This window comes from Ranitomeya imitator, chromosome 9, assembly GCF_032444005.1.
Source record: "Ranitomeya imitator isolate aRanImi1 chromosome 9, aRanImi1.pri, whole genome shotgun sequence".
Classification (NCBI taxonomy): Eukaryota; Metazoa; Chordata; class Amphibia; order Anura; family Dendrobatidae; genus Ranitomeya; species Ranitomeya imitator.
In genome coordinates, this window is record NC_091290.1 from 154,963,804 (window position 1) to 154,986,891 (window position 23,088).

Below are 23,088 nucleotides of genomic sequence, written 5' to 3' on the forward strand. Positions count from 1 at the left end.
TCCCGGCACATCCCCCATCCTTGTACATCCCCCATCCCTGCCCATCCCCCATCCCTGCACATCCCCCATCCCTGCACATCCCCCATCCCTGCACATCCCCCATCCCTGCACATCCCCCATCCTTGTACATCCCCCATCCCGGCACATCCCCCATCCTTGTACATCCCCCATCCTTGTACATCCCCCATCCCTGCACATCCCCCATCTCTGCACATCCCACATTCCTGGGCCTCACAATGACAGTACCCAACTCTGTCCCTGATTCCCCCCCAACTTTGTTGCCTTTTGGGGGCGGGGTTCAGTATGGAAATTCGTCTCTGGGGGCGGGGTTAGCTCAGTGCTGTGATGGAGGGAGCGGGAGGAGGAGGCGTCACGTGATTCGTCTTCCTGGAGACGGAGTGTCAGCAGCAGCCTGACAACAAACATGGCGGAGACGGACGCGGAGAGTGTGAGGACCGAGTCCTGGGCGGGAGAGGAGTCTGTGAGCGAGCTGAGGAGCGAGCAAGTGCGGGGACTGCTCCGGGACACCGGGTACTGCCGCCTGTGCATATGTCTGCACTCCCCTCTATATATATATATATATATATATATATATATATATATATATGTGTGCACCCCCTGTATATGTACACTGCCCCTATATATATGTGCACCCCCTGTATATATACACTGCCTCTATATATATGTGCACCCCTGTATATGTACACTGCCCCTATATATGTGTGCACCCCCTGTATATGTACACTGCCCCTATATATATGTGCACCCCCTGTATATGTACACTGCCTCTATATATATATGTGCACCCTCTGTATATGTACACTGCCCCTATATATATGTGCACCCCCTGTATATGTGCACTGCCTCTATATATATATGTGCACCCCCTGTATATATACACTGCCTCTATATATATGTGCACCCCTGTATATGTACACTGCCCCTATATATGTGTGCACCCCCTGTATATGTACACTGCCCCTATATATGTGCACCTCTGTATATGTACACTGCCCCTATATATATATGTGCACCCCTGTATATGTACACTGCCCCTATATATGTGTGCACCCCCTGTATATGTACACTGCCCCTATATATGTGCACCCCTGTATATGTACACTGCCCCTATATATATATGTGCACCCCTGTATATGTACACTGCCCCTATATATATGTGCACCCCCTGTATATGTGCACTGCCTCTATATATATGTGCACCCCCTGTATATATACACTGCCTCTATATATATGTGCACCCCTGTATATGTACACTGCCCCTATATATGTGTGCACCCCCTGTATATGTACACTGCCCCTATATATGTGCACCTCTGTATATGTACACTGCCCCTATATATATATGTGCACCCCTGTATATGTACACTGCCCCTATATATGTGTGCACCCCCTGTATATGTACACTGCCCCTATATATGTGCACCCCTGTATATGTACACTGCCCCTATATATATATGTGCACCCCTGTATATGTACACTGCCCCTATATATATGTGCACCCCCTGTATATGTGCACTGCCTCTATATATATGTGCACCCCCTGTATATATACACTGCCTCTATATATATGTGCACCCCTGTATATGTACACTGCCCCTATATATGTGTGCACCCCCTGTATATGTACACTGCCCCTATATATATGTGCACCCTCTGTATATGTACACTGCCTCTATATATATGTGCACCCTCTGTATATGTACACTGCCTCTATATATATATGTGCACCCTCTGTATATGTACACTGCCCCTATATATGTGTGCACCCCCTGTATATGTACACTGCCCCTATATATATGTGCACCCCCTGTATATGTACACTGCCCCTATATATATGTGCACCCTCTGTATATATACACTGCCTCTATATATATATGTGCACCCCCTGTATATGTACACTGCCCCTATATATGTGCACCCCTGTATATGTACACTGCCCCTATATATGTGTGCACCCCCTGTATATGTACACTGCCCCTATATATATGTGCACCCCCTGTATATGTACACTGCCCCTATATATATGTGCACCCCCTGTATATGTACACTGCCCCTATATATATGTGCACCCCCTGTATATGTACACTGCCCCTATATATATGTGCACCCTCTGTATATGTACACTGCCTCTATATATATGTGCACCCCCTGTATATGTGCACTGCCTCTATATATATGTGCACCCTCTGTATATGTACACTGCCTCTATATATATGTGCACCCCCTGTATATGTACACTGCCCCTATATATGTGCACCCCTGTATATGTACACTGCCTCTATATATATGTGCACCCTCTGTATATGTACACTGCCTCTATATATATATATGTGCACCCCCTGTATATGTACACTGCCTCTATATATATGTGCACCCCCTGTATATGTACACTGCCCCTATATATATGTGCACCCCCTGTATATGTACACTGCCCCTATATATGTGCACCCCTGTATATGTACACTGCCTCTATATATATATGTGCACCCCCTGTATATGTACACTGCCTCTATATATATATGTGCACCCCTGTATATGTACACTGCCTCTATATATATGTGCACCCCCTGTATATGTACACTGCCTCTATATATATGTGCACCCTCTGTATATGTACACTGCCCCTATATATATGTGCACCCCCTGTATATGTACACTGCCTCTATATATATGTGCACCCCCTGTATATGTACACTGCCTCTATATATATGTGCACCCCCTGTATATGTACACTGCCCCTATATATGTGCACCCCTGTATATGTACACTGCCTCTATATATATATGTGCACCCCCTGTATATGTACACTGCCTCTATATATATGTGCACCCCCTGTATATGTACACTGCCCCTATATATATGTGCACCCCCTGTATATGTACACTGCCCCTATATATGTGCACCCCTGTATATGTACACTGCCTCTATATATATATGTGCACCCCCTGTATATGTACACTGCCCCTATATATGTGTGCACCCCCTGTATATGTACACTGCCTCTATATATATATGTGCACCCCCTGTATATGTACACTGCCTCTATATATATGTGCACCCTCTGTATATGTACACTGCCTCTATATATATGTGCACCTCTGTATATGTACACTGCCTCTATATATATGTGCACCCTCTGTATATGTACACTGCCCCTATATATATGTGCACCCCCTGTATATGTACACTGCCTCTATATATATATATATGTGCACCCCCTGTATATGTACACTGCCTCTATATATATGTGCACCCCCTGTATATGTACACTGCCCCTATATATGTGTGCACCCCCTGTATATATACACTGCCTCTATATATATATGTGCACCCCCTGTATATGTACACTGCCTCTATATATATATGTGCACCCCCTGTATATGTACACTGCCTCTATATATATATGTGCACCCCCTGTATATGTACACTGCCCCTATATATGTGCACCCCTGTATATGTACACTGCCTCTATATATATATGTGCACCCCCTGTATATGTACACTGCCCCTATATATGTGTGCACCCCCTGTATATGTACACTGCCTCTATATATATATGTGCACCCCCTGTATATGTACACTGCCTCTATATATATGTGCACCCTCTGTATATGTACACTGCCTCTATATATATGTGCACCTCTGTATATGTACACTGCCTCTATATATATGTGCACCCCCTGTATATGTACACTGCCTCTATATATATGTGCACCCTCTGTATATGTACACTGCCTCTATATATATGTGCACCTCTGTATATGTACACTGCCCCTATATATATGTGCACCCTCTGTATATGTACACTGCCTCTATATATATGTGCACCCCCTGTATATGTACACTGCCTCTATATATATGTGCACCTCTGTATATGTACACTGCCTCTATATATATGTGCACCTCTGTATATGTACACTGCCCCTATATATATGTGCACCCCTGTATATGTACACTGCCTCTATATATATGTGCACCCCCTGTATATGTACACTGCCTCTATATATATGTGCACCCCCTGTATATGTACACTGCCTCTATATATATGTGCACCCCCTGTATATGTACACTGCCTCTATATATATGTGCACCCTCTGTATATGTACACTGCCTCTATATATATGTGCACCTCTGTATATGTACACTGCCCCTATATATATGTGCACCCCCTGTATATGTACACTGCCTCTATATATATATATGTGCACCCCCTGTATATGTACACTGCCTCTATATATATGTGCACCCTCTGTATATGTACACTGCCTCTATATATATGTGCACCCCCTGTATATGTACACTGCCTCTATATATATGTCCACCCCCTGTATATGTACACTGCCTCTATATATATGTGCACCCTCTGTATATGTACACTGCCTCTATATATATGTGCACCTCTGTATATGTACACTGCCTCTATATATATGTGCACCCCCTGTATATGTACACTGCCTCTATATATATGTCCACCCCCTGTATATGTACACTGCCTCTATATATATGTGCACCCTCTGTATATGTACACTGCCTCTATATATATGTGCACCCCCTGTATATGTACACTGCCTCTATATATATATATGTGCACCCCCTGTATATGTACACTGCCTCTATATATATGTGCACCTCTGTATATGTACACTGCCTCTATATATATGTGCACCCTCTGTATATGTACACTGCCTCTATATATATGTGCACCCCCTGTATATGTACACTGCCTCTATATATATGTGCACCTCTGTATATGTACACTGCCTCTATATATATGTGCACCTCTGTATATGTACACTGCCCCTATATATATGTGCACCCCTGTATATGTACACTGCCTCTATATATATGTGCACCCCCTGTATATGTACACTGCCTCTATATATATGTGCACCTCTGTATATGTACACTGCCTCTATATATATGTGCACCCTCTGTATATGTACACTGCCTCTATATATATGTGCACCTCTGTATATGTACACTGCCCCTATATATATGTGCACCCCCTGTATATGTACACTGCCTCTATATATATATATGTGCACCCCCTGTATATGTACACTGCCTCTATATATATGTGCACCCTCTGTATATGTACACTGCCTCTATATATATGTGCACCCCCTGTATATGTACACTGCCTCTATATATATGTCCACCCCCTGTATATGTACACTGCCTCTATATATATGTGCACCCTCTGTATATGTACACTGCCTCTATATATATGTGCACCTCTGTATATGTACACTGCCCCTATATATATGTGCACCCCCTGTATATGTACACTGCCTCTATATATATGTGCACCTCTGTATATGTACACTGCCTCTATATATATGTGCACCCCCTGTATATGTACACTGCCCCTATATATATGTGCACCCCCTGTATATGTACACTGCCTCTATATATATGTGCACCTCTGTATATGTACACTGCCTCTATATATATGTGCACCCCCTGTATATGTACACTGCCTCTATATATATGTGCACCTCTGTATATGTACACTGCCTCTATATATATGTGCACCCCCTGTATATGTACACTGCCCCTATATATATGTGCACCCCCTGTATATGTACACTGCCTCTATATATATGTGCACCTCTGTATATGTACACTGCCTCTATATATATGTGCACCCCTGTATATGTACACTGCCCCTATATATATATGTGCACCCCCTGTATATGTACACTGCCCCTATATATATGTGCACCCCCTGTATATGTACACTGCCTCTATATATATGTGCACCTCTGTATATGTACACTGCCTCTATATATATGTGCACCCCCTGTATATGTACACTGCCCCTATATATATGTGCACCCCCTGTATATGTACACTGCCTCTATATATATGTGCACCTCTGTATATGTACACTGCCTCTATATATATGTGCACCCCTGTATATGTACACTGCCCCTATATATATATGTGCACCCCCTGTATATGTACACTGCCCCTATATATATGTGCACCCCCTGTATATGTACACTGCCTCTATATATATGTGCACCTCTGTATATGTACACTGCCTCTATATATATGTGCACCCCTGTATATGTACACTGCCCCTATATATATGTGCACCCCCTGTATATGTACACTGCCTCTATATATATGTGCACCTCTGTATATGTACACTGCCTCTATATATATGTGCACCCCTGTATATGTACACTGCCCCTATATATATATATGTGCACCCCCTGTATATGTACACTGCCTCTATATATATGTGCACCCCTGTATATGTACACTGCCCCTATATATATGTGCACCCCTGTATATGTACACTGCCCCTATATATATGTGCACCCCCTGTATATGTACACTGCCTCTATATATATATGTGCACCCCTGTATATGTACACTGCCCCTATATATATGTGCACCCCCTGTATATGTACACTGCCTCTATATATATATATATGTGCACCCCTGTATATGTACACTGCCTCTATATATATATGTGCACCCCCTGTATATGTACACTGCCTCTATATATATGTGCACCCCTGTATATGTACACTGCCCCTATATATATGTGCACCCCTGTATATGTACACTGCCCCTATATATATATATATGTGCACCCCCTGTATATGTACACTGCCTCTGTATATATGTGCACCCCCTGTATATGTACACTGCCCCTATATATATGTGCACCCTCTGTATATGTACACTGCCTCTATATATATGTGCACCCCCTGTATATGTGCACCCCCTGTATATGTACACTGCCCCTATATATATATGCGCACCCCCTGTATATGTACACTGCCTCTATATATATGTGCACCCCTGTATATGTACACTGCCCCTATATATATATATGTGCACCCCTGTATATGTACACTGCCCCTATATATATGTGCACCCTCTGTATATGTACACTGCCTCTATATATATGTGCACCCCCTGTATATGTACACTGCCTCTATATATATGTGCACCCCTGTATATGTACACTGCCCCTATATATATATATATATATGTGCACCCCTGTATATGTACACTGCCCCTATATATATGTGCACCCCCTGTATATGTGCACCCCCTGTATATGTACACTGCCCCTATATATATATATATGCGCACCCCCTGTATATGTGCACCCCCTGTATATGTACACTGCCTCTATATATATGTGCACCCCCTGTATATGTACACTGCCCCTATATATATGTGCACCCCCTGTATATGTACACTGCCTCTATATATATATGTGCACCCCCTGTATATGTACACTGCCCCTATATATATGTGCACCCCTGTATATGTACACTGCCTCTATATATATGTGCACCCCTGTATATGTACACTGCCTCTATATATATATGTGCACCCCCTGTATATGTACACTGCCCCTATATATATATATGTGTGCACCCCCTGTATATGTACACTGCCTCTGTATATATGTGCACACTGCCCCTATATATATGTTCACCCCCTGTATATGTACACTGCCCCTATATATATGTGCACCCCCTGTATATGTACACTGCCCCTATATATATGTGCACCCCCTGTATATGTACACTGCCCCTATATATATGTGCACCCCCTGTATATGTACACTGCCCCTATATATATGTGCACCCCCTGTATATGTACACTGCCTCTATATATATGTGCACCCCCTGTATATGTACACTGCCCCTATACATATGTGCACCCCCTGTATATGTACACTGCCTCTGTATATATGTGCACCCCCTGTATATGTACACTGCCCCTATATATATGTGCACCCCCTGTATATGTACACTGCCCCTATATATATGTGCACCCCCTGTATATGTACACTGCCCCTGTATATGTGCACCCCCTGTATATGTACACTGCCCCTATACATATGTGCACCCCCTGTATATGTACACTGCCCCTATATATATGCGCACCCCCTGTATATGTACACTGCCCCTATATATGCGCACCACCTGTATATATACACTGCCCCTATATATATATGTGCACCCTATAAATATATATGCGCCCCCTGTATGTCTTCTCTCTCTCTCTCTCTCTCTCTCTCTCTGTGTATATGTGTGTGTGTGTATATATATATATATATATATATATATATATATATATATATATATATATATATATATATATATATATATATATATATATATATATATATATATATATGTACTCCCTATATATACACTACCGTGTAAAAGTTTAGGGTCACTTCGACATTTCCTTATTTTTGACAGAAAAGCACAGTTTTTTCCAATGAAGTGAACATTAAATGATTCAGAAATACCCTCTATACATTGTTAATGTGGTAAATGACTTCTAGCTGCAGCCGTCTGGTTTGTAATGCAATATCTTCATAGGTGTATAGAGGCCCATTTGCAACAACCATCTCTCCAGTGTTCTTATGGTACTTTATGTTTGCTAACTGTGTAAGAAGGCTAATGGTTAGAATTCCCTTGAAAACCCTTGTGCAAGTATGTTAGCACAGCTGAGAACAGTTTGGCTGATTAGACAACCTATAAACCTGACCTTCCTTTGAGCTAGTTGAGAATCTGGAACATTACATTTGTTGGTTCCATTAAACCAGTGGTCCCCAACTCCAGGTCTCGAGGGCCGTCAACAGTGCAGGTTTTCAGGATTTCCTTGTTATTGCACAGGGGTTGTAATCCAACCTCTGTGCAATACTAAAGAAATCCTGAAAACCTGCACTGTTGGCGGCCCTCGAGGCCTGGAGTTGGGGACCACGGCATTAAACTCTCAAAATGGCCAGAAAAAAAGAACTTTCATGTGAAACTCGACAGTCTATTCTTGTTCTTAGAAATGAAGGCTATTCCATGCGAGAAATTGCCAATAAACTGAAGATTTCCTACAACGGTGTGTCCTGCTACCTTCAGAGGAGAGCACAAACGGGCTTAACCAGAGTAGAAAGAAGTGGGCAGCCCCGCTGCACAACTGAGCAACAAGACGAGTACATTAGAGTCTGTAGTGTGAGAAATCGATGCCTCACAGGTCCTCAACTGGCAGCTTCATTAAATAGTACACGCTAAACGCCAGTGTCAACGTCTACAGTGAAGAGGCGACTCCGGGATGCCGGCCTTCAGGGCAGAGTGGCAAAGATAAAGCCATATCTGAGACTGGCTAATAAAAGGAAAAGATTAATATGGGCAAAAGAACACAGACCTTGGACAGAGGAAGATTGGAAAAAAGTGTTATGGACAGCTGAATCCAAGTTTGAGGTGTTTGGATCACACAGAAGAACATTTGTGAGACGCAGAACAACTGAGAAGATGCTGGAAGAGTGTGACGCCATCTGTCAAGCATGGTGGAGGTAATGTGATGGTCTGGGGTTGCTTTGGTGCTAGTAAAGTGGGAGATTTGTACAAGGTAAAAGGGATTTTGAATAAGGAAGGCTATCACTCCATTTTGTAACGCCATGCTATACCCTGTGGACAGCGCTTGATTAGAGCCAATTTCATCCTACAACAGGACAATGACCCAAAGCACAAAGCCACCTCCAAATTATGCAAGAACTATTTAGGGAAGAAGCCGGCAGCTGGTATCTATCTGTAATGGAGCGGCCAGCACAGTCACCAGATCTCAGCACCATTGAGCTGTTGTGGGAGCAGCTTGTCTGTATGGTGCAAAAAGTGCAGAACAAGCCAAACCAACTTGTGGAGGGGCTTCTGGAAGCATGGGGGGGAAATGTCTCCAGATGACCTCCGCAAATTAACTGCTAGAATGCCAAAGGTCTGTAATGCTGGAATTGCTGCAAAGGGAGCAAAGATTGAAGGAGAAAATTATTTAAAATAAAAATCTTTTTTTCCAGCCTTGTCAATGTCTGGACTAGATTTTACATTTATTTGGCAACTCACTGGATTAATAAAAGTCTGAGTTATCATGGAAAACACAATTGTCTGAGTGACCCTAAACTTTGTACATACACTACGGTTCCAAACAGTTATGAAATAGAAGGGATGAACATACGAAACATACTTGTCACGTACCCACTTCTCAGCACGCGACTTGTGGTCGTGCCTGCAAAGGTTAATCTATCTCCCCTCTCTGTCCTGCATTCTACCTCTGTCATGTAATGGGAGCATAAATCACACACCGACCCAGACCACACACCCGCTTATACACGCTGCCACCAGTCACTGAATACACGGGCGATGAGTCCCCGAAATATTACTACCACTGTCGGCCAATCATAAGGCTCACACACCTCAAGGCTATGGATTCTTTAGAACATGCAAGGTCATCTTGTTAAAGTTTTATGCTTTAATACAAAAGGTACAGTGCTTACAGTAAGAAAAAGGTATAAAAATATGGTAATTAAAATACATTAAATATGCAAAACAAGTATAAAAATAAACGGGAGAAAACTTGAGGAAATGTCTAACTTTGTAGTCTGCTTTCTGCTCCCTGAGGGCAGGAGACGAATATGGACTGGATCACATTAGCTTGGCTGCCCCTCAATCTGTGAACCACGATTCTGTGTACAGGCCTAATTTATAGTCACCCTGGAGGTCAGATTTCTAGACCAGCCTCTTAGGTTTATATTTTTATAATTGCTTGATGTCACGGCGCCTCTCTGCGCTGCCACTCCTGCCACTCAGCTTTCTGTTGGCTGACATACTTTTACCCGACCTGGCGCGCTCCTGCGGTGTGCGCGCACCTTCTGGTCTCTTCCCCTCCATTCTCGCGAGACCGCTAAGTCTTCTGGGTAATTTCGCAATGCATCGCTGGGAACGGAAGCTGGCGGCAGGCGCAAGCAGCTCAGCGGACAACGGAGGGTGAGAATAGCAGTTTTTTTTATTATTTTTAACATTACATTTTTTTTACCATTGATGCCACATAGGCAGCATGAATAGTAAAAGGTTGGGGACACTCAGGGTTAATAGCGTTGGTAAAGGAGTGCGTTACCCGCGGCATAACGCGGTCCGTTCCACCCGGCATTAACCCTGTGTGAGTGGAGGGGAGTATGCGGGCGCCGGGCACTGACTGCGGGGAGTAAGCGGCTATTTCTTCCGGACTGTGCCCGTCGCTGACTGGTTGTGACTATTTTGCCGCGACCAATCAGCGACTTGGATTTCCAGGACAGACAGAGGCCGTGACCAATGAATATCCATGACAGACAAACAGACAGATGGAAGTGACCCTTAGACAATTATATAGTAGATAATATTATAATTTCTGTGCGCACACATACCCTATATATATACTGTATGTGTGTATATATGTATACTGTTCTGTGTCTCTCACCTTATACTTCTATTTCCTCCACCTGTCATATGCTCCCCATGTTTCCTCATTTTTACTAACCACCACACTAATACCTCTATACTGCCCCCTTCATGTCCCACCTATATATCAGACTTGTCGCTTTTGCAGTCTTCTTCTCTCAACCCTCAAAGCCGAGACAGACATGTTTGAAAAGTTTTATAAGCGCCTGGATCCAAAGGACCTGATCCCCTCTGCCCAGTCCGACACCGCTGGATCTCTTCTGGACTTCAGCCAGGTACAGACCCACAACCCTAAAGTATCACTAATCTCGCCCTTCTCATGGTGCAGTAGTACCTCTATGTGAGAGGCCTCACTGCCCCTATAGACCCTTGTATGGTGCAGTAGTACCTCCATGTGAGAGGCCTCACTGCCCCCTATAGACCCTTGTATGGTGCTGTAGTACCTCCATGTGAGAGGCCTCACTGCCCCCTATAGACCCTTGTATGGTGCTGTAGTACCTCCATGTGAGAGGCCTCACTGCCCCCTATAGACCCTTGTATGGTGCTGTAGTACCCCCATGTGAGAGGCCTCACTGCCCCCTATAGACCCTTGTATGGTGCTGTAGTGCCCCCATGTGAGAGGCCTCACTGCCCCCTATAGACCCTTGTATGGTGATGTAGTACCTCCATGTGAGAGGCCTCACTGCCCCCTATAGACCCTTGTATGGTGCTGTAGTGCCCCCATGTGAGAGGCCTCACTGCCCCCTATAGACCTTTGTATGGTGCTGTAGTACCCCCATGTGAGAGGCCTCACTGCCCCCTATAGACCCTTGTATGGTGCTGTAGTACCCCCATGTAAGTGGCAGTGCTGCCCCCTATAGACCCTTGTATGGTGTTGTAGTACCCCCATGTGAGAGGCCTCACTGCCCCCTATAGACCCTTGTATGGTGCTGTAGTACCTCCATGTGAGAGGCAGCACTGCCCCCTATAGACCCTTGTATGGTGCTGTAGTACCCCCATGTGAGAGGCAGCACTGCCCCCTATAGACCCTTGTATGGTGCTGTAGTACCTCCATGTGAGAGGCCTCACTGCCCCCTATAGACCCTTGTATGGTGCAGTAGTACCTCCATGTGAGAGGCCTCACTGCCCCCTATAGACCTTTGTATGGTGCTGTAGTACCCCCATGTGAGAAACAGCACTGCCCCCTATAGACCCTTGTATGGTGCTGTAGTGCCCCCATGTGAGAGGCAGCGCTGCCCCCTATAGACCCTTGTATGGTGCTGTAGTGCCCCCATGTGAGAGGCCTCACTGCCCCCTATAGACCCTTGTATGGTGCTGTAGTACCCCCATGTAAGTGGCAGTGCTGCCTCCTTTAGACCCTTGTATGGTGCTGTAGTACCTCCATGTGAGAGGCCTCACTGCCCCCTATAGACCCTTGTATGGTGCTGTAGTACCTCCATGTGAGAGGCCTCACTGCCCCCTATAGACCTTTGTATGGTGCTGTAGTACCCCCATGTGAGAGGCCTCACTGCCCCCTATAGACCTTTGTATGGTGCTGTAGTACCCCCATGTGAGAAGCAGCACTGCCCCCTATAGACCCTTGTATGGTGCTGTAGTGCCCCCATGTGAGAGGCAGCGCTGCCCCCTATAGACCCTTGTATGGTGCTGTAGTACCCCCATGTAAGTGGCAGTGCTGCCTCCTTTAGACCCTTGTATGGTGCTGTAGTACCCCCATGTGAGAGGCCTCACTGCCCCCTATAGACCCTTGTATGGTGCTGTAGTACCTCCATGTGAGAGGCCTCACTGCCCCCTATAGACCCTTGTATGGTGCTGTAGTACCCCCATGTGAGAGGCCTCACTGCCCCCTATAGACCCTTGTATGGTGCTGTAGTACCCCCATGTGAGAGGCCTCACTGCCCCCTATAGACCCTTGTATGGTGCTGTAGTACCCCCATGTGAGAGGCCTCACTGCCCCCTATAGACCCTTGTATGGTGCTGTAGTACCCCCATGTAAGTGGCAGTGCTGCCTCCTTTAGACCCTTGTATGGTGCTGTAGTACCCCCATGTGAGGAGGCCTCACTGCCCCCTATAGACCCTTGTATGGTGCTGTAGTACCTCCATGTGAGAGGCCTCACTGCCCCCTATAGACCCTTGTATGGTGCTGTAGTACCTCCATGTGAGAGGCCTCACTGCCCCCTATAGACCCTTGTATGGTGCTGTAGTACCCCCATGTGAGAGGCCTCACTGCCCCCTATAGACCCTTGTATGGTGCTGTAGTACCTCCATGTGAGAAGCCTCACTGCCCCCTATAGACCCTTGTATGGTGCTGTAGTACCCCCATGTGAGAAGCAGCACTGCCCCCTATAGACCCTTGTATGGTGCTGTAGTGCCCCCATGTGAGAAGCAGCACTGCCCCCTATAGACCCTTGTATGGTGCTGTAGTACCCCCATGTGAGAGGCCTCACTGCCCCCTATAGACCCTTGTATGGTGCTGTAGTACCCCCATGTGAGAGGCCTCACTGCCCCCTATAGACCTTTGTATGGTGCTGTAGTACCCCCATGTAAGTGGCAGTGCTGCCTCCTTTAGACCCTTGTATGGTGCAGTAGTACCTCCATGTGAGAGGCAGCGCTGCCCCCTATAGACCTTTGTATGGTGCTGTAGTACCCCCATGTGAGAAGCAGCACTGCCCCCTATAGACCCTTGTATGGTGCTGTAGTACCCCCATGTAAGTGGCAGTGCTGCCCCCTATAGACCCTTGTATGGTGCTGTAGTACCCCCATGTGAGAGGCAGTGCTGCCCCTTATAGACCCTTGTATGGTGCTGTAGTACCCCCATGTGAGAGGCAGCGCTGCCCCTTATAGACCCTTGTATGGTGCTGTAGTACACCCATGTGAGAGGCAGCACTGCCCCCTATAGACCCTTGTATGGTGCTGTAGTGCCCCCATGTGAGAGGCAGCGCTGCCCCCTATAGACCCTTGTATGGTGCTGTAGTACCCCCATGTGAGAGGCCTCACTGCCCCCTATAGACCCTTGTATGGTGCTGTAGTACCCCCATGTGAGAGGCAGCACTGCCCCCTATAGACCCTTGTATGGTGCTGTAGTGCCCCCATGTGAGAGGCAGCGCTGCCCCCTATAGACCCTTGTATGGTGCTGTAGTACCTCCATGTGAGAGGCCTCACTGCCCCCTATAGACCCTTGTATGGTGCTGTAGTACCCCCATGTGAGAGGCAGCACTGCCCCCTATAGACCCTTGTATGGTGCTGTAGTGCCCCCATGTGAGAGGCAGCGCTGCCCCCTATAGACCCTTGTATGGTGCTGTAGTACCCCCATGTAAGTGGCAGTGCTGCCCCCTATAGACCCTTGTATGGTGCTGTAGTACCCCCATGTGAGAGGCAGTGCTGCCCCTTATAGACCCTTGTATGGTGCTGTAGTACCCCCATGTGAGAGGCAGCGCTGCCCCCTATAGACCCTTGTATGGTGCTGTAGTACCCCCATGTGAGAGGCAGCGCTGCCCCCTATAGACCCTTGTATGGTGCTGTAGTGCCCCCATGTGAGAGGCAGCGCTGCCCCCTATAGACCCTTGTATGGTGCTGTAGTACCCCCATGTAAGTGGCAGTGCTGCCCCCTATAGACCCTTGTATGGTGCTGTAGTACCCCCATGTAAGTGGCAGTGCTGCCCCTTATAGACCCTTGTATGGTGCTGTAGTACCCCCATGTGAGAGGCAGTGCTGCCCCTTATAGACCCTTGTATGGTGCTGTAGTACCCCCATGTGAGAGGCAGCGCTGCCCCCTATAGACCCTTGTATGGTGCTGTAGTACCCCCATGTGAGAGGCAGCGCTGCCCCCTATAGACCCTTGTATGGTGCTGTAGTGCCCCCATGTGAGAGGCAGCGCTGCCCCCTATAGACCCTTGTATGGTGCTGTAGTACCCCCATGTAAGTGGCAGTGCTGCCCCCTATAGACCCTTGTATGGTGCTGTAGTACCCCCATGTAAGTGGCAGTGCTGCCCCTTATAGACCCTTGTATGGTGCTGTAGTACCCCCATGTGAGAGGCAGTGCTGCCCCCTATAGACCCTTGTATGGTGCTGTAGTACCCCCATGTAAGTGGCAGTGCTGCCCCCTATAGACCCTTGTATGGTGCTGTAGTACCCCCATGTGAGAGGCAGTGCTGCCCCTTATAGACCCTTGTATGGTGCTGTAGTGCCCCCATGTGAGAGGCAGCGCTGCCCCCTATAGACCCTTGTATGGTGCTGTAGTACCCCCATGTGAGAGGCAGTGCTGCCCCCTATAGACCCTTGTATGGTGCTGTAGTACCCCCATGTAAGTGGCAGTGCTGCCCCCTATAGACCCTTGTATGGTGCTGTAGTACCCCCATGTGAGAGGCAGCGCTGCCCCCTATAGACCCTTGTATGGTGCTGTAGTACCCCCATGTAAGTGGCAGTGCTGCCCCCTATAGACCCTTGTATGGTGCTGTAGTACCCCCATGTGAGAGGCAGTGCTGCCCCTTATAGACCCTTGTATGGTGCTGTAGTGCCCCCATGTGAGAGGCAGCGCTGCCCCCTATAGACCCTTGTATGGTGCTGTAGTACCCCCATGTGAGAGGCAGTGCTGCCCCTTATAGACCCTTGTATGGTGCTGTAGTGCCCCCATGTGAGAGGCAGTGCTGCCCCCTATAGACCCTTGTATGGTGCTGTAGTACCCCCATGTGAGAGGCAGTGCTGCCCCCTATAGACCCTTGTATGGTGCTGTAGTGCCCCCATGTGAGAGGCAGTGCTGCCCCCTATAGACCCTTGTATGGTGCTGTAGTACCCCCATGTGAGAGGCAGTGCTGCCCCTTATAGACCCTTGTATGGTGCTGTAGTACCCCCATGTAAGTGGCAGTGCTGCCCCCTATAGACCCTTGTATGGTGCTGTAGTACCCCCATGTAAGTGGCAGTGCTGCCCCCTATAGACCCTTGTATGGTGCTGTAGTGCCCCCATGTGAGTGGCAGTGCTGCCCCCTATAGACCCTTGTATGGTGCTGTAGTGCCCCCATGTGAGAGGCAGCGCTGCCCCCTATAGACCCTTGTATGGTGCTGTAGTACCCCCATGTGAGAGGCAGCGCTGCCCCTTATAGACCCTTGTATGGTGCTGTAGTACACCCATGTAAGTGGCAGTGCTGCCCCCTATAGACCCTTGTATGGTGCTGTAGTACCCCCATGTGAGAGGCAGTGCTGCCCCTTATAGACCCTTGTATGGTGCTGTAGTACCCCCATGTGAGAGGCAGCGCTGCCCCCTATAGACCCTTGTATGGTGCTGTAGTACCCCCATGTAAGTGGCAGTGCTGCCCCCTATAGACCCTTGTATGGTGCTGTAGTACCCCCATGTGAGAGGCAGTGCTGCCCCTTATAGACCCTTGTATGGTGCTGTAGTACCCCCATGTAAGTGGCAGTGCTGCCCCCTATAGACCCTTGTATGGTGCTGTAGTACCCCCATGTAAGTGGCAGTGCTGCCCCCTATAGACCCTTGTATGGTGCTGTAGTGCCCCCATGTGAGTGGCAGTGCTGCCCCCTATAGACCCTTGTATGGTGCTGTAGTACACCCATGTAAGTGGCAGTGCTGCCCCCTATAGACCCTTGTATGGTGCTGTAGTACACCCATGTAAGTGGCAGTGCTGCCCCCTATAGACCCTTGTATGGTGCTGTAGTGCCCCCATGTAAGTGGCAGTGCTGCCCCCTATAGACCCTTGTATGGTGCTGTAGTACCCCCATGTGAGAGGCAGTGCTGCCCCTTATAGACCCTTGTATGGTGCTGTAGTACCCCCATGTAAGTGGCAGTGCTGCCCCCTATAGACCCTTGTATGGTGCTGTAGTACCCCCATGTAAGTGGCAGTGCTGCCCCCTATAGACCCTTGTATGGTGCTGTAGTGCCCCCATGTGAGTGGCAGTGCTGCCCCCTATAGACCCTTGTATGGTGCTGTAGTACACCCATGTAAGTGGCAGTGCTGCCCCCTATAGACCCTTGTATGGTGCTGTAGTACCCCCATGTGAGAGGCAGTGCTGCCCCTTATAGACCCTTGTATGGTGCTGTAGTACCCCCATGTAAGTGGCAGTGCTGCCCCCAAAGACTGCTGTCTCTCTTCTGTAGATGCGCAGTCGGCGGCGCTCTAAGTCGCGCAGCACCATCTCTGACCGTCTGCTGAGCCTAACTGTGGATCAGAAGTGTGACCTGGTGCAGCGGGAGCTGGAGGAGTCCCGGGAAGAAGCGCAGAGAGATGCTGACAACACCCAGCGAGTTGTTCAAAGCTACAAGGTAAGGGAGGGATGTCCCTAGCAAGTTTCTTCCTATAGCGCTTACACGTTTTAGAGGGGAATTGTACAGACAATAAAAGACATTACAGAATGTCATAGAAAAAAGTCCATTAAAATCACTACAATGAGGGCGCATTCACCCCACATCCCCTCACTCAGGATTGCAGTAGGAGAACAAGCTTACAATCTAGAAACCTCTTTCAATCATAGAACCCCATGTTTAACATATGGGAAGAGAGTAAACAATGTATGGCTAGCGGCTGACTAAACCAATTAAGATAGTTAAGCATTCAAGTTTCCTGTGAAGCCAAGACTCCCTACAGAGTACAGGTAATTATACAGGAAAGATCTTTAATGAGGTCCAGATAACGAAAGGGACATGTGTTTACTCATAGATAGAGAAATGAAGTGTCTTTTGTCCCCAGGAAATACATCCTAAGTAGTGATGAGCGAGTATACTCGTTGCTCGGGTTTTCCAGAGCACACGACGAGTATACTCGCTCATCACTAATCCTAAGGTGAAGGGAAACTTTTGTTCCCGTCAGGGGAAATGTTACACCTGTGACTAGTGGAAAGTTATGAATATTGGAGTTTGTATAGATCTGATATTGATATGATGTGCATATTTTTCTTAACTGTGACACCTGCCTATAAGCCCCAAATTAATAGCGGTCAGAACGGTGACACCTGCCATGTCATGTTTACTATCTATGGAAGGGTAAAATCCTGATAAGAAATATGGCACTGACCTCGAACTTCTTAGGTGCTGATAACAGGTCAAGCAAATTATGATCTATGTTCTATTCCAATGAAGGTACATGTCCATGTAGACTTGATCCCGTTAACCCAACGTTTTCAATGCGATTCCTTCTATGCGCTAGCTGAGTTATCTCTGTGATCAGTGTAGTACGTTTCTCTGTTAATCCGTTTTATATACAGTTGTGCTCAAAAGTTTACATACCCCGGCGTATTTTTGTTTTCTTGGCCTTTTTCAGAGAATATTAATAACACCAAAACTTTTTCTCCGCTCATGGTTAGTGGTTGGGTGAATCCATTTATTGTCAAACTACTGTGTTTTCTCTCTTTAAATCATAATGACAACCCAAAACATCCAAATGACCCTGATCAAAAATTCACATACCCCATTTCTTAATACCGTGTATTGCCCCCTCTAACATCAATAACAGCTTTGAAGTCTTTTGTGGTAATTGTGGATGAGGTTCTTTATTTTCTCTCATGGTAAAGCTGCCCACTCTTCTTGGGAAAAAGTCTTCAGTTCCTATAAATTCCTGGGCTGTCTAGCATGAACTGCGCGCTTGAGATCTCCCCAGAGTGGCTCAATGATCTTGAGGTCAGTAGACTGAGAGGGCCACCCCAGAACCTTCACTTTGTTCTGCTGTAGCCAATGACAGGTCAACTTGGCCTTGTGTTTTGGATCGTTGTCATGTTGGAACATCCAAGTACGTCCCATGCGCAGCTTCCAGGCTGATGATTGCAAATTTCCCTCCAGTATTTGCTGATAATTTGCTGCATTCATCTTTCAACCACTAACCATGTGTGGAGAAAGTATTGGTGTTATCATTCATATTCTATGAAAAAAGGCTAAGAAAGGAAAAATTCTGCCGCGGTGTGTAAACTTATGAGCTCAACTGTAATTGTATATGCTGTATTGTTTTGTACACTTTGTAAAATCATTTGTATATTTTTTTAAACACTGTCTATCGTTCTAGATTAAATAAGAAATTTTATCGCTCTGTTCCTTTTGTTCTGTAATCCGCATCCCTGTAGTTATACACTGTCAGAACCAGGCGTCCAGTCAGCCTGTATAAAAACAGCTTGTGGTGGCAGTGTGTGTGCATTTATATGTTCAATGCTTTGGAATCTGAGGTGCAGATACTGTACCATATGCTCATTGTTAATTTTCCAATAATTCTATTAGTGGAAACAGCTGCGGCCTCCTCCATTAATCATCGGTCAATTGCGTAATTGTCTGGACGATAGGTGGCAGCAGAAAGCTGTTTGTGACTCGAATATCTGCGTGACCTCCCAGGTCGTAATCGCTACAGAATAACAATAATCTTATAAATGAACTATGACGAAACAGGTGTCAGTGGGTCCTCTTTTCTGCTAGCCAAAACCGCATGGACCAGGGCACATAGCACTGAACGTCCACTCTCTCTAAACGTGAGCAGAATACTTCTCAGACTACACAGGGTGAGGGAACGTTGCTCGAACACAATCGCTTCTTTGGAGGCATCAGAGGCGTGGGCAACCCGACCATCGAGTCAGCGGTTGCAGGGTCATCGTAGTTAACTTCCAAGTTCTACATAGGAGACCCCCCCCCTGGAGAGACAGTGTCCGAAACTAGGTGCGATATCTTTCAGGGGTGATGGTAAAAAGGGAAAACAGGGTGTCCTTAATAGTCCATACAGTCCTGAAGCGCAAGAGACCGAACAGCATCCTGTGCCCATCCAGTCAAGCTAGTCCACAAGTATTTGGCCCAATCATCTGTGGGCACCTGGTGCATCATCATTAGGGTCTCAAAGCGTTGCAGATGTTGATCAACCTTTGTGGTGGACTCCTCAATCACTGGCACGTCTCTGTAGCGAAGATGGTTTCCTTGGTGGTGGACCATCATGGAGGTAGGGTCCGGCATTGGAGGTAGGGGTACTGGAACTCCCAAAACTGATTCAGTAACACAAGCCCTCTCCTCACTTGAGGCTCCGGGTCCCAATGCAATCGACAATTCCTGGATTTGAGCTGCTGGTCCACATCAGCGGAGTTTTCATCGTCCTCCATGACGTCCCAATGGACCAATTTCTTGATCAAATCCGAGCAAGTGTCGGTGGTCCGTTATTCAATCCGTCGAACCTGGCACAGCTCCTGCAGTTGGTCTCTTGTTGCGGCTCTACATCCACTCTGGTCCTCTTCCCAAGGCCGAGTTGGTGGGGATGTTGGCGTCCGAAACCTGCTGTGTATGCGTCACTTATGGTCTGGTGGGTCTGATTGTATGCCTCCCTGGTTGTGGAGCCCTGGACGGTGCCTGAAAACACCAGTCCCTTGCAGTTCCACTGGATCTGCCGGGCTGAGTAGTGTCCATCGTTGCCACCATATGTGGAAGTGGGGGTCAGTGGGTGTTCTCGTCCGCTAGCCGAAACCACATGGACCAGTGCACATACCACTGAATGCCCTCTTTTCTCTTAGGCTACTTTCACACTAGCGTCGTGCACTGCACGTCGCAATGCGTCGTTTTGCAGAAAAAACGCATCCTGCATCGTCCAACGGTTGCGTCGTGTTGTGGCGGACCATCGGCACCAAAAAACGTTGCTTGTAACGTTTTTTGGTGCGTTGTGTCCGCTATTTCCGACCGCGCATGCGCGGCCTGAACTCGGCCCCCTCCTCCCCGCAACTCACAATGGGGCAGCGGATTTGTTGTAAAAATGCATCCACTGCCCCCGTTGTCCGGCGCTTCCACAGTATGCGTCGGTACGTCGGTCCGACGCCCTGCGACGGGCCGAGTATGACGCTAGTGTGAAAGTAGCCTTACAATGGGCAGAACACTGCAGTCAACACTGTGAGGGTAACCGTGTGGCAATAATTTATTGACGCACAACACACACTAGCATACAGAACAGTCCCAGCAAATACCCAAGATGGCCCCTTCAGCGAGGAGGTAACGACAAGCTTAGGAAGCTGACACTCCATTGATGTATGAGGCCAGGTGACCGATTGTCCCAACCTGGGTTCTCTAAACGTCTTTGAGGGTTCAGTGATGGTCATTGAGGCAGCTCTGAATTTCTTAAGTTGGAGCCATGATAACATGACTTCTGTAATGTAGACTCTCTGAAAACAGGCAGATCCTCCTTTTGCCCTTCGCCACGACAGCACCCCACATCAAAGAGAGGGATCCGCCCATAGGAACAGGAAACCTACAGAATAAAAGGAGGCGGTCCCCTCTCCTCCTCAGTTTAGGTTTCCTGTTCCTATAGGAATCCGAAGTACCTGCAGTCCAAAAGGATTCCTGGGCCATGCACCCGCCTGCGTCGGTCTCTGTGGGAACGGCAGGGGCTGCGGTTCCAGAGGCAGCGGCGGGGGAGCCACTGTTTTCAGCCTCCCCCCTCGTCTGGTCAGTCGCCATGGTCCGGGTCCGGTCACCGCTGGTCCGCCCGGCTCCATGAGGGCGCACGCGCTCAGCGGCCGGCTAAATGAACACAGCCGCCGCATAGTAAGGAAGAGCGGCGCGTCTAACCCGGAAGTCGCTGGAGCACTTCCAGGTTCGGGCCGGGGAGGCAGGAGATTCGGCGCCAGATTTAAATCTGCAGCGCTAGCGTTGGCCGGTGTGTATGTGAGTATGGCTTCACCGGCCGACGAGACGCACCTTGCTGTGACAGAGCGCTCTCCTAGTAAGGAGAAAAGCGCCAGGAGCAGCACTAAAGATGGTGGTCGACTGGAGCGATCTTCCACCAAAAGAGATCCCTCAAAGAATCCGCCTCCAGATCCGGTACCTGTCAGCTTCTCTGGGTTAGTTTAAAGAATCCTCTACCTATATGCTGATATATGTTCCTCCTGTGTCCCCTTCCTTTAGACTAAGAAAAAGACACACAAATCCAAGCACAAGGAGTGTGCGTTATGTATGCAGCCCCTACCGGATTTTTATATGAAAAGGTTATGCTCAGATTGGATCATGCTAACCTTACGTCAGGAAAATATAATGACTCCATCTGACGTCAGAGCCATAATTCGAGAAGAGATGCAGGGGTTGGCGCATGCAAGTAGCACCAGTTCCCGCCAACCTAGCAAGTCCCCATCTCCAGCAAGCCCAGAGTCAGAGGTGGTACATAAGTCCTCAGACGAATCAGAGTCTCGGCCGAGTTCATCCGAAGATGAAGGGGGGCTGTGTCTGCCTAACAGCAGTGTAGACAACTTAGTGAAGGCTGTCAGAAGCACGATGGGGTGCCCAGACAAGAAAGGAAGAAAATCAGCTCAGGACATCATGTTCGCGGGGTTAGGACAAAAGAAACGTAGATCCTTCCCCGTAGTTACCACTGTTAAAGATTTAATTAAAAAGGAGTGGGATAGGCAGAGCACAAGAGGATTCCTACCATCATCCTCTAAGAGTCGCTATCCCTTCAGTGATGAGGAGCTGAATTCTTGGTCAAAGGTGCCAAAAGTTGATGCAGCAGTAGCCTCAACTTCCAGGCAATCGGTCTTGCCAGTCGAGGATTCGGGGATGTTAACTGACCCATTGGACCAAAAAGCAGAGGCCTTGCTTAAAAAATCATGGGAGGCCAATACAGGGGCATTCAAGCCAGCCATCTCTGCTACCTGTACGGTGAGATCGCTGCTAGTGTGGATTGAACAACTGGAGGAGCAGATTAGAGGTAGAACTTCGAGAGAATCAATTCTACCGAAAATCCCTCTAATGAAGGAGGCTGTAGCGTTCCTGGCGGACGCCTCTGTGGATTCGCTACGCCTAGCAGCCAGGTCAGCCGGCCTAGTGAACACAGCCCGGCGAGCACTCTGGTTGAAGAACTGGAAAGGGGACGCA

The 23,088-nt window shown here is 47.6% G+C and overlaps 1 protein-coding gene across 1 annotated transcript in view; it reads left to right on the forward strand.

Moving 5' to 3' along the window:
* Positions 1 to 361: 361 nt before the first annotated feature.
* CFAP263 (cilia and flagella associated protein 263) overlaps positions 362 to 23,088 on the forward strand; it is a 40,945-nt gene continuing 18,218 nt past the window's right edge. Inside the window, exons 1-3 of the mRNA XM_069739573.1 lie at positions 362 to 531; positions 11,419 to 11,545; positions 17,377 to 17,541. Coding sequence (XP_069595674.1) covers positions 425 to 531; positions 11,419 to 11,545; positions 17,377 to 17,541 — 399 coding nt within the window. The 5' untranslated portion in view covers positions 362 to 424. The remainder of the gene's footprint in view (positions 532 to 11,418; positions 11,546 to 17,376; positions 17,542 to 23,088) is intronic.